The sequence below is a fragment of the Rhinoraja longicauda genome, chromosome 7 (genome assembly GCF_053455715.1).
Source record: "Rhinoraja longicauda isolate Sanriku21f chromosome 7, sRhiLon1.1, whole genome shotgun sequence".
NCBI classification, from domain to species: Eukaryota; Metazoa; Chordata; class Chondrichthyes; order Rajiformes; family Arhynchobatidae; genus Rhinoraja; species Rhinoraja longicauda.
In genome coordinates, this window is record NC_135959.1 from 2,736,929 (window position 1) to 2,748,104 (window position 11,176).

General features: G+C 49.7%; 1 protein-coding gene across 1 annotated transcript; it reads right to left on the reverse strand.

Annotated features, from left to right (window-relative positions):
- Positions 1–590: 590 nt before the first annotated feature.
- Positions 591–7,496, reverse strand: LOC144595417 (olfactory receptor 52K2-like). Its single transcript, XM_078402920.1, has 3 exons — positions 7,464–7,496; positions 5,240–5,312; positions 591–1,578 (listed from the first exon to the last, which is right to left on the reverse strand). The coding sequence occupies exon 3, from the start codon at positions 1,572–1,574 to the stop codon at positions 591–593; it is 984 nt and encodes a 327-aa protein (XP_078259046.1). The 5' UTR covers positions 1,575–1,578; positions 5,240–5,312; positions 7,464–7,496.
- Positions 7,497–11,176: the final 3,680 nt, after the last annotated feature.

The following is an 11,176-nucleotide window of genomic DNA, read 5'->3' on the forward strand; positions in this document are numbered from 1 at the left end:
GGAAAAGGTTTAATAGGAATCCGAGGGGTAACGTTTCCAAACAGAAGGTGGTGGGTGTATGGAACGAGCTGCCGGAGGAGGTAGTTGAGGCTGGGACTATCCCAACGTTTAAGAAACAGTTGGACAGGTACATGGATAGGACCGGTTTGGAGGGATATGGACCAAACGCAGGTAGGTGGGATTAGGGTAGATGGAACCTATTGGTCTCTGGAGAGAAGGAATGGATGACGTCTTCAGACTGATGTCAGGGTACAGAGAGAAGGAAGTGCAAGGTGTGAAAACAGGTCAAAGGGAATGGAGATCAAGGAAAATGTAGAATATATCACCGTTAGCTGGGCGATGGTAATAACAAAGCATTGGTGGAGCGGGAGCACGTGGCCGCTGGCTGGGTGAGGTCACGTGGGGCGCGGGGCGGTGACGTCACCTTGTGTCTCTTGTTTGGGAGTGAGGTAGTTGGCCACCCCTAACCAACGGCCTAATTGTGCTCCTGTCACTTCCAACCCCCCCCCCCCATCCTTGCAGACCCCAACAACCAGTGAGACGAGACTCTCTCCCACCCCACTCGTATTGTGGAAACGTCCTGTCCACCTTCAGCCACCCTGCGGCCCCTCGTTGCCCACCCTCTGGGCCCAGGGCCGGCCGAGGAGCCTCGTGCGGCCCACCAGCCTGAGGAAGGCGCCCCTGATCTCGGCGGTCCGCACGCCGTAGATGATGGGGTTGAAGATGGGCTGGAAGATGACGAAGGTGATGGCCACCACGAAGTGCAGCTCGGCGGAGAAGAGGGCGGGCACCAGGTACATGACGAACTCGAAGAGGGCGCTGGTGTAGAAGAGGAGGAGCACGCAGATGTGGGTGGTGCAGGTGTGGAGCGCCTTGGCCCGTGCCTCGCCCTTGCCGCTGCTCACCGCCGCCCGGAAGATCTTGTAGTAGGACAGGCCGATGAGCGAGCTGTCGGGCAGGGTGATCAGGAATGACAGGGGGTAGGTGATGAGGTCGCTGGTCATCGTCCCGCTGCACGCCAGCTTGGAGAGCGAGCCGTAGTTGCAGTAGCAGTTCTGAATGTAGTTGGAGCGGCAGTAGGTGGCGCCGGTCAGCAGCGCGGACACGGCGGCGAAGCAGGACGCCCGGAGGAGGACCACCGACCCCGCGACCAGCAGGACCCGCGGGAGGGTCAGACGGTGGTAGCGGAAGGGGTGGCAGATGGCCACGTAGCGGTCGTAGGCCATGGCCACCAGCAGCGTGGACTCGCTCAGCGCGGCGCAGTAGACGAAGAACAACTGCGCTGCGCACGCCCGCAGCGAGATGACCATCGACCCGGTCAGGTACATGGCCAGTAGCTTGGGGATGGTCACGTTGCTGAGGACCACGTCGATCAGGGACAGGACACACAGCAGGTAGTACATCAGGCTGTGCATCCTGGCCTCCGTCTTGACCAGGTACACGATGGTCAGGTTGGCCGCCAGGATGACCACGTACACCAACAGGAAGGTGATGAATATCACCAGATGGTGGCCTTCCCCATTGGGAACCCCCTGCAGGATGAACTCAGCGTGGCTCCTGTTGCTTCGGTTCATGTTCCTGGCAAAAACAACAGGCAATAGGCAACAGGCAATAGGCAATAGACAACAGACAACAGACAACAGACAATAGACAACAGACAACAGACAACAGGCAACAGGCAACAGGCAACAGACAATAGACAATTGACAACAGACAACAGGCACGAGACAGTAGACAACAGGCAACAGGCAACAGGCAACAGGCAACAGGCAACAGGCAACAGGCAACAGGCAACAGACAATAGACAATTGACAACAGACAACAGGCACGAGACAGTAGACAACAGGCAACAGGCAACAGGCATAGACAATAGACAATAGACAATAGACAACAGGCAACAGACAATAGACAATTGACAACAGACAACAGGCACAAGACAGTAGACAACAGGCAACAGGCAACAGGCAACAGGCAACAGGCAACAGGCAACAGACAACAGGCAACAGGCAACAGACAACAGGCAACAGGCAACAGGCAACAGGCAACAGGCAACAGGCAACAGACAATAGACAATAGACAATAGACAATAGACAACAGGCAACAGACAATAGACAATAGACAACAGACAACAGGCAACAGACAACAGACAACAGGCAACAGACAAGAGGCAACAGGCAACAGACGATAGACAATAGACAACAGACAACAGACAACAGACAACAGACAACAGGCAACAGGCAACAGGCAATAGACAATAGACAATAGACAACAGACAACAGACAACAGGCAACAGGCAACAGGCAATAGACACTAGACAATAGACAACAGGCAATAGACAATTGACAACAGACAACAGGCAATAGATAATAGACAATAGACAACAGGCAACAGACAACAGGCAACAGGCAACAGGCAACAGACAACAGGCAACAGGCAATAGACAATAGACAACAGGCAATAGACAATAGACAACAGGCAATAGACAACAGAAAACAGGCAACAAGCAACAGACAACAGGCAACAGGCAACAGGCAATAGACAATAGACAACAGACAATAGACAATAGACACAGGCAAAAGACAATAGACAATAGACAATGGGCAACAGGCAATAGGCAATAGACAATAGACAATAGACAACAGGCAACAGGCAACAGGCAACAGACAACAGGCAACAGGCAATAGACAACAGACAATAGACAATAGACAACAGGCAACAGATAACAGGCAATAGACAATAGACAACAGGCAATAGACAATAGACAATAGACAATAGACAATAGATAATAGACAACAGACAACAGGCAACAAGCAATAGATAATAGACAACAGACAACAGGCAACAGGCAACAGGCAATAGATAATAGACAACAGGCAATAGACAACAGGCAATAGACAATAGACAACAGGCAATAGACAATAGACAACAGACAATAGATAATAGACAACAGACAATAGACAATAGACAACAGGCAATAGACAATAGACAACAGGCAATAGACAACAGGCAATAGGTGCAGGAGTAGACCATTCGGCCGTTCGAGCCAGCACCGCCATTCACCGTGATCATGGCTGATCATGCACAATCAGTACCCCGTTCCTGCCTTCTCCCCATACCCCCTGACTCCGCTATCCTTAAGAGCTCTATCCAGCTCTCTCTTGAATGCATTCAGAGAATTGGCCTCCACTGCCCTCTGAGGCAGAGAATTCCACATCTTCACAACTCTCTGAGTGAAAAAGTTATTCCTCATCTCCGTTCTAAATGGCCGAACCCCTTATTCTTAAACTGTGTGGCCCCCTGGTTCTGGACTTCCCCAACATTGGGAACATGTTTCCTGCCTCTAGCTGTGTCCAATCCCTCAATGATCTTATACGTTTCAATAAGATCCCCTCTCATCCTTCTAAATTCCAGAGTATACAAGCCCAGTCGCTCCAGTCCTTCGACATATGACAGTCCCGCCATTCCGTGAATTAACACAGGGAAGATGTCGTTTAGGAAGGAACTTCAGATGCTGGCTGGCTATCCCGCGGTCTAGGCTTAAGCTCAGGGGTGACCGCGCTTTTGCGGTTGCAGCTCCTAGACTGTGGAACAGCATCCCTCTCCCCATCAGAACTGCCCCCTCCATCCACTCCTTTAAGTCCAGGTTCAAAACCCTACCCAACCCTACTCCCTAGCGTTTGAGGCCCTCTGAGGGGAGCGCTGTGAACTGTTTATGTATGTGCTGTTATGTTTGTGCGCCATTGTATGTTCGGTCTTCGTACCTGAACTGATGTACAGCAATTTGGTCAACGTGGGTTGTTTATAAATGTGCTGTACAAATAACATTGACTTGACTTGACTAATATAGTCGTATAATAGTTTTTTTTGTTATATTTGTTCATCTTGTATTCTGGTGGTGGGTCCTGTTTCAATAGATAATAGACAATAGACAATAGGTGCAGGAGGAGGCCATTCGGCCCTTCGAGCCAGCACCGCCATTCAATGTGATCATGGCTGATCATTCTCAATCAGTACCCCGTTCCTGCCTTCTCCCCATACCCCCTGACTCCGCTATCCTTAAGAGCTCTATCTAGCTCTCTCTTGAATGCATTCAGAGAACTGGCCTCCACTGCCTTCTGAGGCAGAGAATTCCACAGAATTCCACTGTAGTGTAGTGTGTAGTGTGTAGTGTAGTGTAGTGTAGTGTGTAGTGTAGTGTGTAGTGTGTAGTGTAGTGTAGTGTAGTGTGTAGTGTGTAGTGTAGTGTAGTGTAGTGTAGTGTAGTGTAGTGTAGTGTAGTGTAGTGTATTGTAGTGTGTAGTGTAGTGTGTAGTGTGTAGTGTAGTGTAGTGTGTAGTGTGTAGTGTAGTGTAGTGTGTAGTGTGTAGTGTAGTGTAGTGTAGTGTAGTGTGTAGTGTAGTGTGTAGTGTGTAGTGTAGTGTGTAGTGTGTAGTGTAGTGTGTAGTGTAGTGTAGTGTAGAGTGTAGTGTAGTGTGTAGTGTGTAGTGTAGTGTGTAGTGTAGTGTAGTGTAGTGTGTAGTGTAGTGTAGTGTAGTGTAGTGTAGTGTGTAGTGTAGTGTGTAGTGTGTAGTGTAGTGTAGTGTAGTGTAGTGTGTAGTGTGTAGTGTAGTGTAGTGTGTAGTGTGTAGTGTAGTGTAGTGTGTAGTGTGTAGTGTAGTGTAGTGTAGTGTAGTGTAGTGTAGTGTGGTGTAGTGTGTAGTGTGTAGTGTAGTGTAGTGTAGTGTAGTGTGTAGTGTGTAGTGTAGTGTAGTGTGTAGTGTGTAGTGTAGTGTAGTGTGTAGTGTGTAGTGTAGTGTAGTGTAGTGTAGTGTGGTGTAGTGTGTAGTGTGTAGTGTAGTGTAGTGTAGTGTAGTGTAGTGTGTAGTGTGTAGTGTAGTGTAGTGTGTAGTGTGTAGTGTGTAGTGTGTAGTGTAGTGTAGTGTAGTGTAGTGTAGTGTGGTGTAGTGTGTAGTGTAGTGTAGTGTAGTGTAGTGTGTACGTTTTATTGTATTGTAAATATCGTTTTTAAGTAATTGAATACATTGTTTGATAATAATAATTTTTTTAAAACAGTGGGGAGAAACCAGGTTTGTAGGGAGATGGTGGGCGGGTGGAACTGGATCTCGGAAGGATTCCGTGTGTGGGAGTAAGTGCGTGGGAGTTGGGTGGACAAAAGCGGCTGGGCATTGGGGTGGGGAGGGGGGTTTATTAAGGAGAACCGAGATTGATCAGGAGAGAGGACGAAACATGGGCTACCTACCAGAATGTAACCTTCGTAGAGGTAACGTCAATAAACCAGGTCAGAATCCTCCTGCTTCAATGGTCCAACCCAACTGGCAAAAATAATACAGCATTAGTGATTTGGTCAGATATAGTGAAATTAGAGTCATAGAGTCACAGAGTGATACAGTGTGGAAATGGGCCCTTCAGCCCAACTCGCCCACACCGGCCAACAATGTCCCAGCTACCCTAGTCCCACTTGTCTGCGCTTGGTCCATAACCCTCCAAATCTGTCCTGTCCATGTACCTGTCCAACTGTTTATTAAACGTTTATGATAGTCCCAGCCTCAACTACCTCCTCTGGCAGCTTGTTCCATACACCCACCACCCTCTGTGTGAAAAAGTTACGCCTCGGATTCCTGTTAATTATTTTCCCCTTCACCTTGAACCTATGTCCTATGGTCCTCGATTCCCCTACTCTGGGCAAGAGACAATGTGCGTCTACCCAATCTATTCCTCTCATGATTTTGTACACCTCTATAAGATCTCCCCTCAATATCTTTCCTGTAACACGGTGCCCAGAACTGAACACAATATTCTAAAAGCGGTCTCATCAACGTCTTGTACAACCGCAACATGACCTCCCAACTTCTATATTAATGAATACCGTCGTGAAGAAATAGCTAAATGAACAAACTTATAAATTTAACTAAGTGACATTAACAATTAGTAACACGAACAAAAAGTGAAACGATCAATTTGTGACTGACAAATAATGAAATGATCAAAATAGTAAAATTATACCAAACAGTGAAATTAATAAATACTGATATTATTAAAGAGTAAATGTAATATGTAGTATTTGTGCACAACCCGCAGGCATTGCCACTTTCATTTCACTGCACATCGAGTATGTGTATGTGACAAATAAATTTGACTTGAAATTTGACTTGACTTAATAATTACTGTATTATTAAATAGTAAAATTAACATGTAGTAAAATTAATAAATACTGATGTTACCAATTATAATTATATCAAATAGTGAAATTAATAAATACTGTATTAAATAGCAAAATTAATATGTAATAAAATAAATAAATATTAATATTACCAATTAAAATTATATCATATAGTGAAATTAATAAATACTGTAATGGTACAATCAATATGTAATATAATTAATAAATATTAATATTACCAATTAAAATTATTTCAAATAGTGAAATTAATAAATACTATAATGGTACAATCAATATGTAATATAATTAATAAATATTAATATTACCAATTAAAATTATTTCAAATAGTGAAATTAATAAATACTGAATTAAATAGTACAATTAATATGTAATAAAATAAACAAATATTAATATTGCCAATTAAAATTATATCATATAGTGAAATTAATAAATACTGAATTAAATAGTAACATTAATATGTAATAACATTAATAAATATTGATATTGCCAATTAAAATTATATCAACAAGTGAAATAAATAAATACTGTATTATTAAATAGTAAAATTAATATGTAATAAAATTAATAAATACTGATATCACCAATTAAAATTATATCAAATAGTGACATTGTGGCGGCTCCCAAGGGTTGGGCCATACTTCTACCGACCCCTCGGCACGGGAATGGACCAGTCCAGGGAGGCGGTCCGGGACCAGGTATATAAGGACAAGGTTTGGGCACCAAGCCATTCCGGCAGACTCGACCCGTCTGATAACCGAGGAACAATAAAATATAACGTTCCCGAAATACCTGGCTCCTTGCCTTTATTTCGGGCCTTTATCGACGCGCCACATTGGTGACCCCGACGGTCCATTCATTAGGATGGGCACAAGAGCAAAATCCGACCGCCCGTCCGGCTCGCAGGCCGACCAGGCTCCAGCTGTCCACGCGGTAGGAATCAAGCTCCCGACCTTCTGGACCACCCGGGCTCGCGTTTGGTTTTACCAAGCGGAGGCCCAGTTCCAGCTGCAGGGCATCACAGTGGATAACATCTGGTTTTTCCACCTGGTGGGAGCCCTTGACCAGGACACGGCCGAAGAGGTAACGGAGTTCCTCCAGGACCCACCGGCCCACGATAAATACAAAGCTGCTGCTCCAAACCTACGGGCTATCCCGAATGGAGCGGGCCGAAAGGCTCCTCCACATGCCAGGCCTCGGTGACCGGCGCCCATCTAGCCTCCTGAAGGAGATGGTCGCGCTGCTCGACGGGCACAGACCGTGCCTGATGTTTGAATATACGTACCTGCACCTGCTGCCGGCCGACATTCGCCTGCAGCTCACAGACGCCTCCTTTGAAGACACCCGGGCCCTCGGCAGGCGCGCGGACGCGCTGTGGGCGGCGCGCCGTGATGACGTCAGCGCGCTAAACGTCACTCGAGAAGCGCCCGATTTTCTCCGCTCGGGCGGGGGAGCTGTGGAAGGAGTGACAGCTACGTCCCGGAGGCCTGCGAGATCGGCCCCCCAGTGGCCATTGCGGGTCGTGCATCTGCAGTCCCACACCAGCAGGCTCCAGCCAGCACCAGCAGGAGGTACTGGTGTTATTACCACTAGCGCTGGGGTGCGGCAGCCCGACAATGCCGCCAGCCGTGCACGTTTCCGGGAAACGCCGGGGCCGGCTGCCAATAGTCCCCGCGGTGGCCGGCCAGATTCACCGCCTCTTCGCCTGGGATCGGCGCTCCGGGGGCCGCTTCCTCGTGGATACCGGGGCGGAGCTGAGCGTCCTGCCCCCTTCGCCGCTGGACATTCGTTCTGGGAAGCGGGGGCCCATCCTCACCGCGGCAAATGGGAGCATTATTCAGACTTATGGCGTCCGCACGGTCCACATTGTTTTCGGCGCCAGTCATTTCACGTGGCAGTTCACGATCGCGACGTCTCCCAGCCGCTGCTCGGGGCCGACTTTCTGCGGGCTCATTCTCTCCTCGTGGACGTCAGGCAGCAGCGCTTGGTCCACTCCGCCACGATGGAGCCCATTGCGCTGCGGCTGAATGAGACAATTATACGCCCGCTGTCGTCCGTGGACTCCCATTTCGCTCGGGTTCTGGCGGAGTTTCCCGATATTATGGCCCCGCAATTCCGGTCGTCGACCCCCAAGCATGGGGTGTACCATTATATCACAACTACCGGCCCACCCCTCCACGCACGAGCACGCCGACTCCCGCCTAAGAAGCTACGCCTGGCACGACAGGAGTTCCGCACGATGGAGTCCTTGGGGATCGTCCGCCCTTCCAACAGCCCATGGGCATCTCCACTCCATATGGTCCCCAAGGCAAACGGGGGCTGGAGGCCTTGCGGGGATTATCGGCGGCTGAACGTCGCTACCGCCGAGGGCCGATACCCTGTGCCCCACATCCAGGACTTCAACGCCCATTTGGCTGGGGCCACGATATTTTCAAAGGTGGATCTGGTGCGAGGTTACAACCAGATCCCGGTCCACCTGGAGGATGTACCCAAGACGGCAATCATCACGCCGTTCGGACTCTACGAGTTCGTACGGATGCCGTTCGGCCTCAAGAACGCCGCGCAGTCATTTCAGCGGTTAATGAACGGCGTGTGTCGCGGGCTGGATTTCCTATTTGTCTACCTTGACGACATGTTGGTAGCCAGCCACTCGCGGCAGGAGCACTGTGCCCACCTCCGGCAGCTTTTCCAGCGGCTCAGCGAACACGGGTTGGCCATAAACCTCGCCAAGTGCCGCTTTGGCGTGGCCACAATCGACTTTCTCGGCCACCGTGTGTCCTCGCAAGGAGCGGTTCCCCTGCCGGACAAAGTAGACGCCATCCGCCGGTTTCCCCGTCTGTCCTCGGTGCGTGGCCTGCAGGAGTTCGTCGACATGGTGGCATTTTATCACCGGTTCCTGCCATCCGCGGCCCACATCATGCGGCCGCTATACGAGCTGCTGGCGGGCAAGCGTAAGAACGTCGTGTGGACCGACGAGGCCGTAACAGCCTTTGACGGCGCGAAGGAGGCCCTGGCTCGGGCTGTGCTGCTTGTTCACCCACGGGAGGATGCCCCGACAGCCCTTACGGTGGACGCCTCAGAGTTGGCGGTTGGTGCCGTACTGGAGCAACTCACGGACGGGGGTTGGCGCCCCCTGGCCTTCTTCAGCCGGCACCTTGACAACGCCCAGAGTAAGTACAGCGCCTTCGACCGCGAGCTCCTCGCCCTGTACCTGGCCGTTCGGCACTTCCGCTATTTTCTGGAGGGCCGCCCGTTCACCGCTTACACGGACCACAAGCGACTCTCCGGCCCCGACTGGATGGACGAGCTACCATGGGTCTTGCTGGCCATCCGGACTGCCCCCAAGGAAGACCTGGCTTCATCCTCAGCGGAATTCGTCTACGGGTCACCGCTCACGGTGCCCGGGGAGTTCATGCCCTCGTTGCCGGGGCGAGAGGAACCGCCCTCATCCACCCTACAGCGCCTCCGAGAGCGAGTTGGCAAGCTCGCACCTGTGCCGACGTCCCGCCACGGGACATTCCGCCCTTACGTGCCATCGGCCCTCCGAGACTGCGCCTTTGTGTTCCTGCGCCGTGACGCCCACCAGACGCAACTCCAGAGGCCGTATGAGGGCCCGTACCGGGTGCTGGAGCACGGACAGACAACCTTTGTCTTGGACATGGGGGGCCGGCCGGAGGCCGTGTCAATTGACCGCCTGAAGCCGGCCCACTTAGACATCGACCAACCGGTGCGGGTTGCCCAGCCTCGGCCACGAGGTCGCCCCCCTTTGCGGGTCCCACCACCTGTCCCTCCAACTGTGCCTCCGCCGGCCCCTCTGTCGACCGATTACCGTACGCGGTCCGGTCGGGTTGTGCGACCACCAGTGCGTTTCGTGCCTCCGGTTCTGGTGGGGGGGTACTGTGGCGGCTCCCAAGGGTCGGGCCATACTACTACCGACCCCTCGGCACGGGAATGGACCAGTCCAGGGAGGCGGTCCGGGACCAGGTATATAAGGACAAGGTTTGGGCACCAAGCCATTCCGGCAGACTCGACCCGTCTGATAACCGAGGTACAATAAAATATAACGTTCCCGAAATACCTGGCTCCTTGCCTTTATTTCGGGCCTTGATCGACGCGCTACAACATTAATAAATGTTGATATTATCAAAAGGTAATGAATAAATACTGTATTATCAAATTGTGACATTATGAAATTCACAAAACATTTGATTATCAAAGTGAAATTAATAAATAGTGAAATTAATACTGATATTATCAGTGAAAATGATAAATGTTGATATTATCAAATATTGACTTATCAAATCGTGGTATTTATAAATACTGAAATTATCAAACAGTGAAATTAATAGCAACATGAACAAAATATGAAATTAACAAAACAGGGAAAATAATAAATTATGGAAATAACACATACAGATATTAAAGTCAAATTAGTAAACACTGATATCAAATAGTGAAATTAATAAAGACTGAGAGATTGAATATTGAAATGAATAAATAGTGACATTAACAGCTAAATTATGACATTAGAAAAACAGCGAAATCATCATAATTGTGGCATTAACGCTTGGGAAATTGAGAAACGGTTTCAGTAACAGGCTGAAGCTGCCAGCAATGGAGTTGGGGTCTCGATCTGAATCGTCACCCATTCCTCCTCTCCAGAGTTGCTGCCTGTCCCGCTGAGTTACTCCGGCTTTTTGTGCCTATCTTCGGTTTAAACCAGCTTCTGGCTGCAGTTGCTTCTCACAAGTCTGCACCAGTGTGCGGTCCCAAACTCACAACTTCCTGCTCGATGGGGATATTGCAGCAATATTGACCAACGCTAAAGACTCAGAACATTCGTCGAATTGAAAAATAATGCCGCACACCGCACCTGGAGTACTGTGTGCAGTTGTACAGGGCCCTAGTGAGACCGCACCTGGAGTACTGTGTGCAGTTTTGGTCTCCAAATTTGAGGAAGGATATTCTTGCTATTGAGGGCGTGCAGCGTAGGTTTAC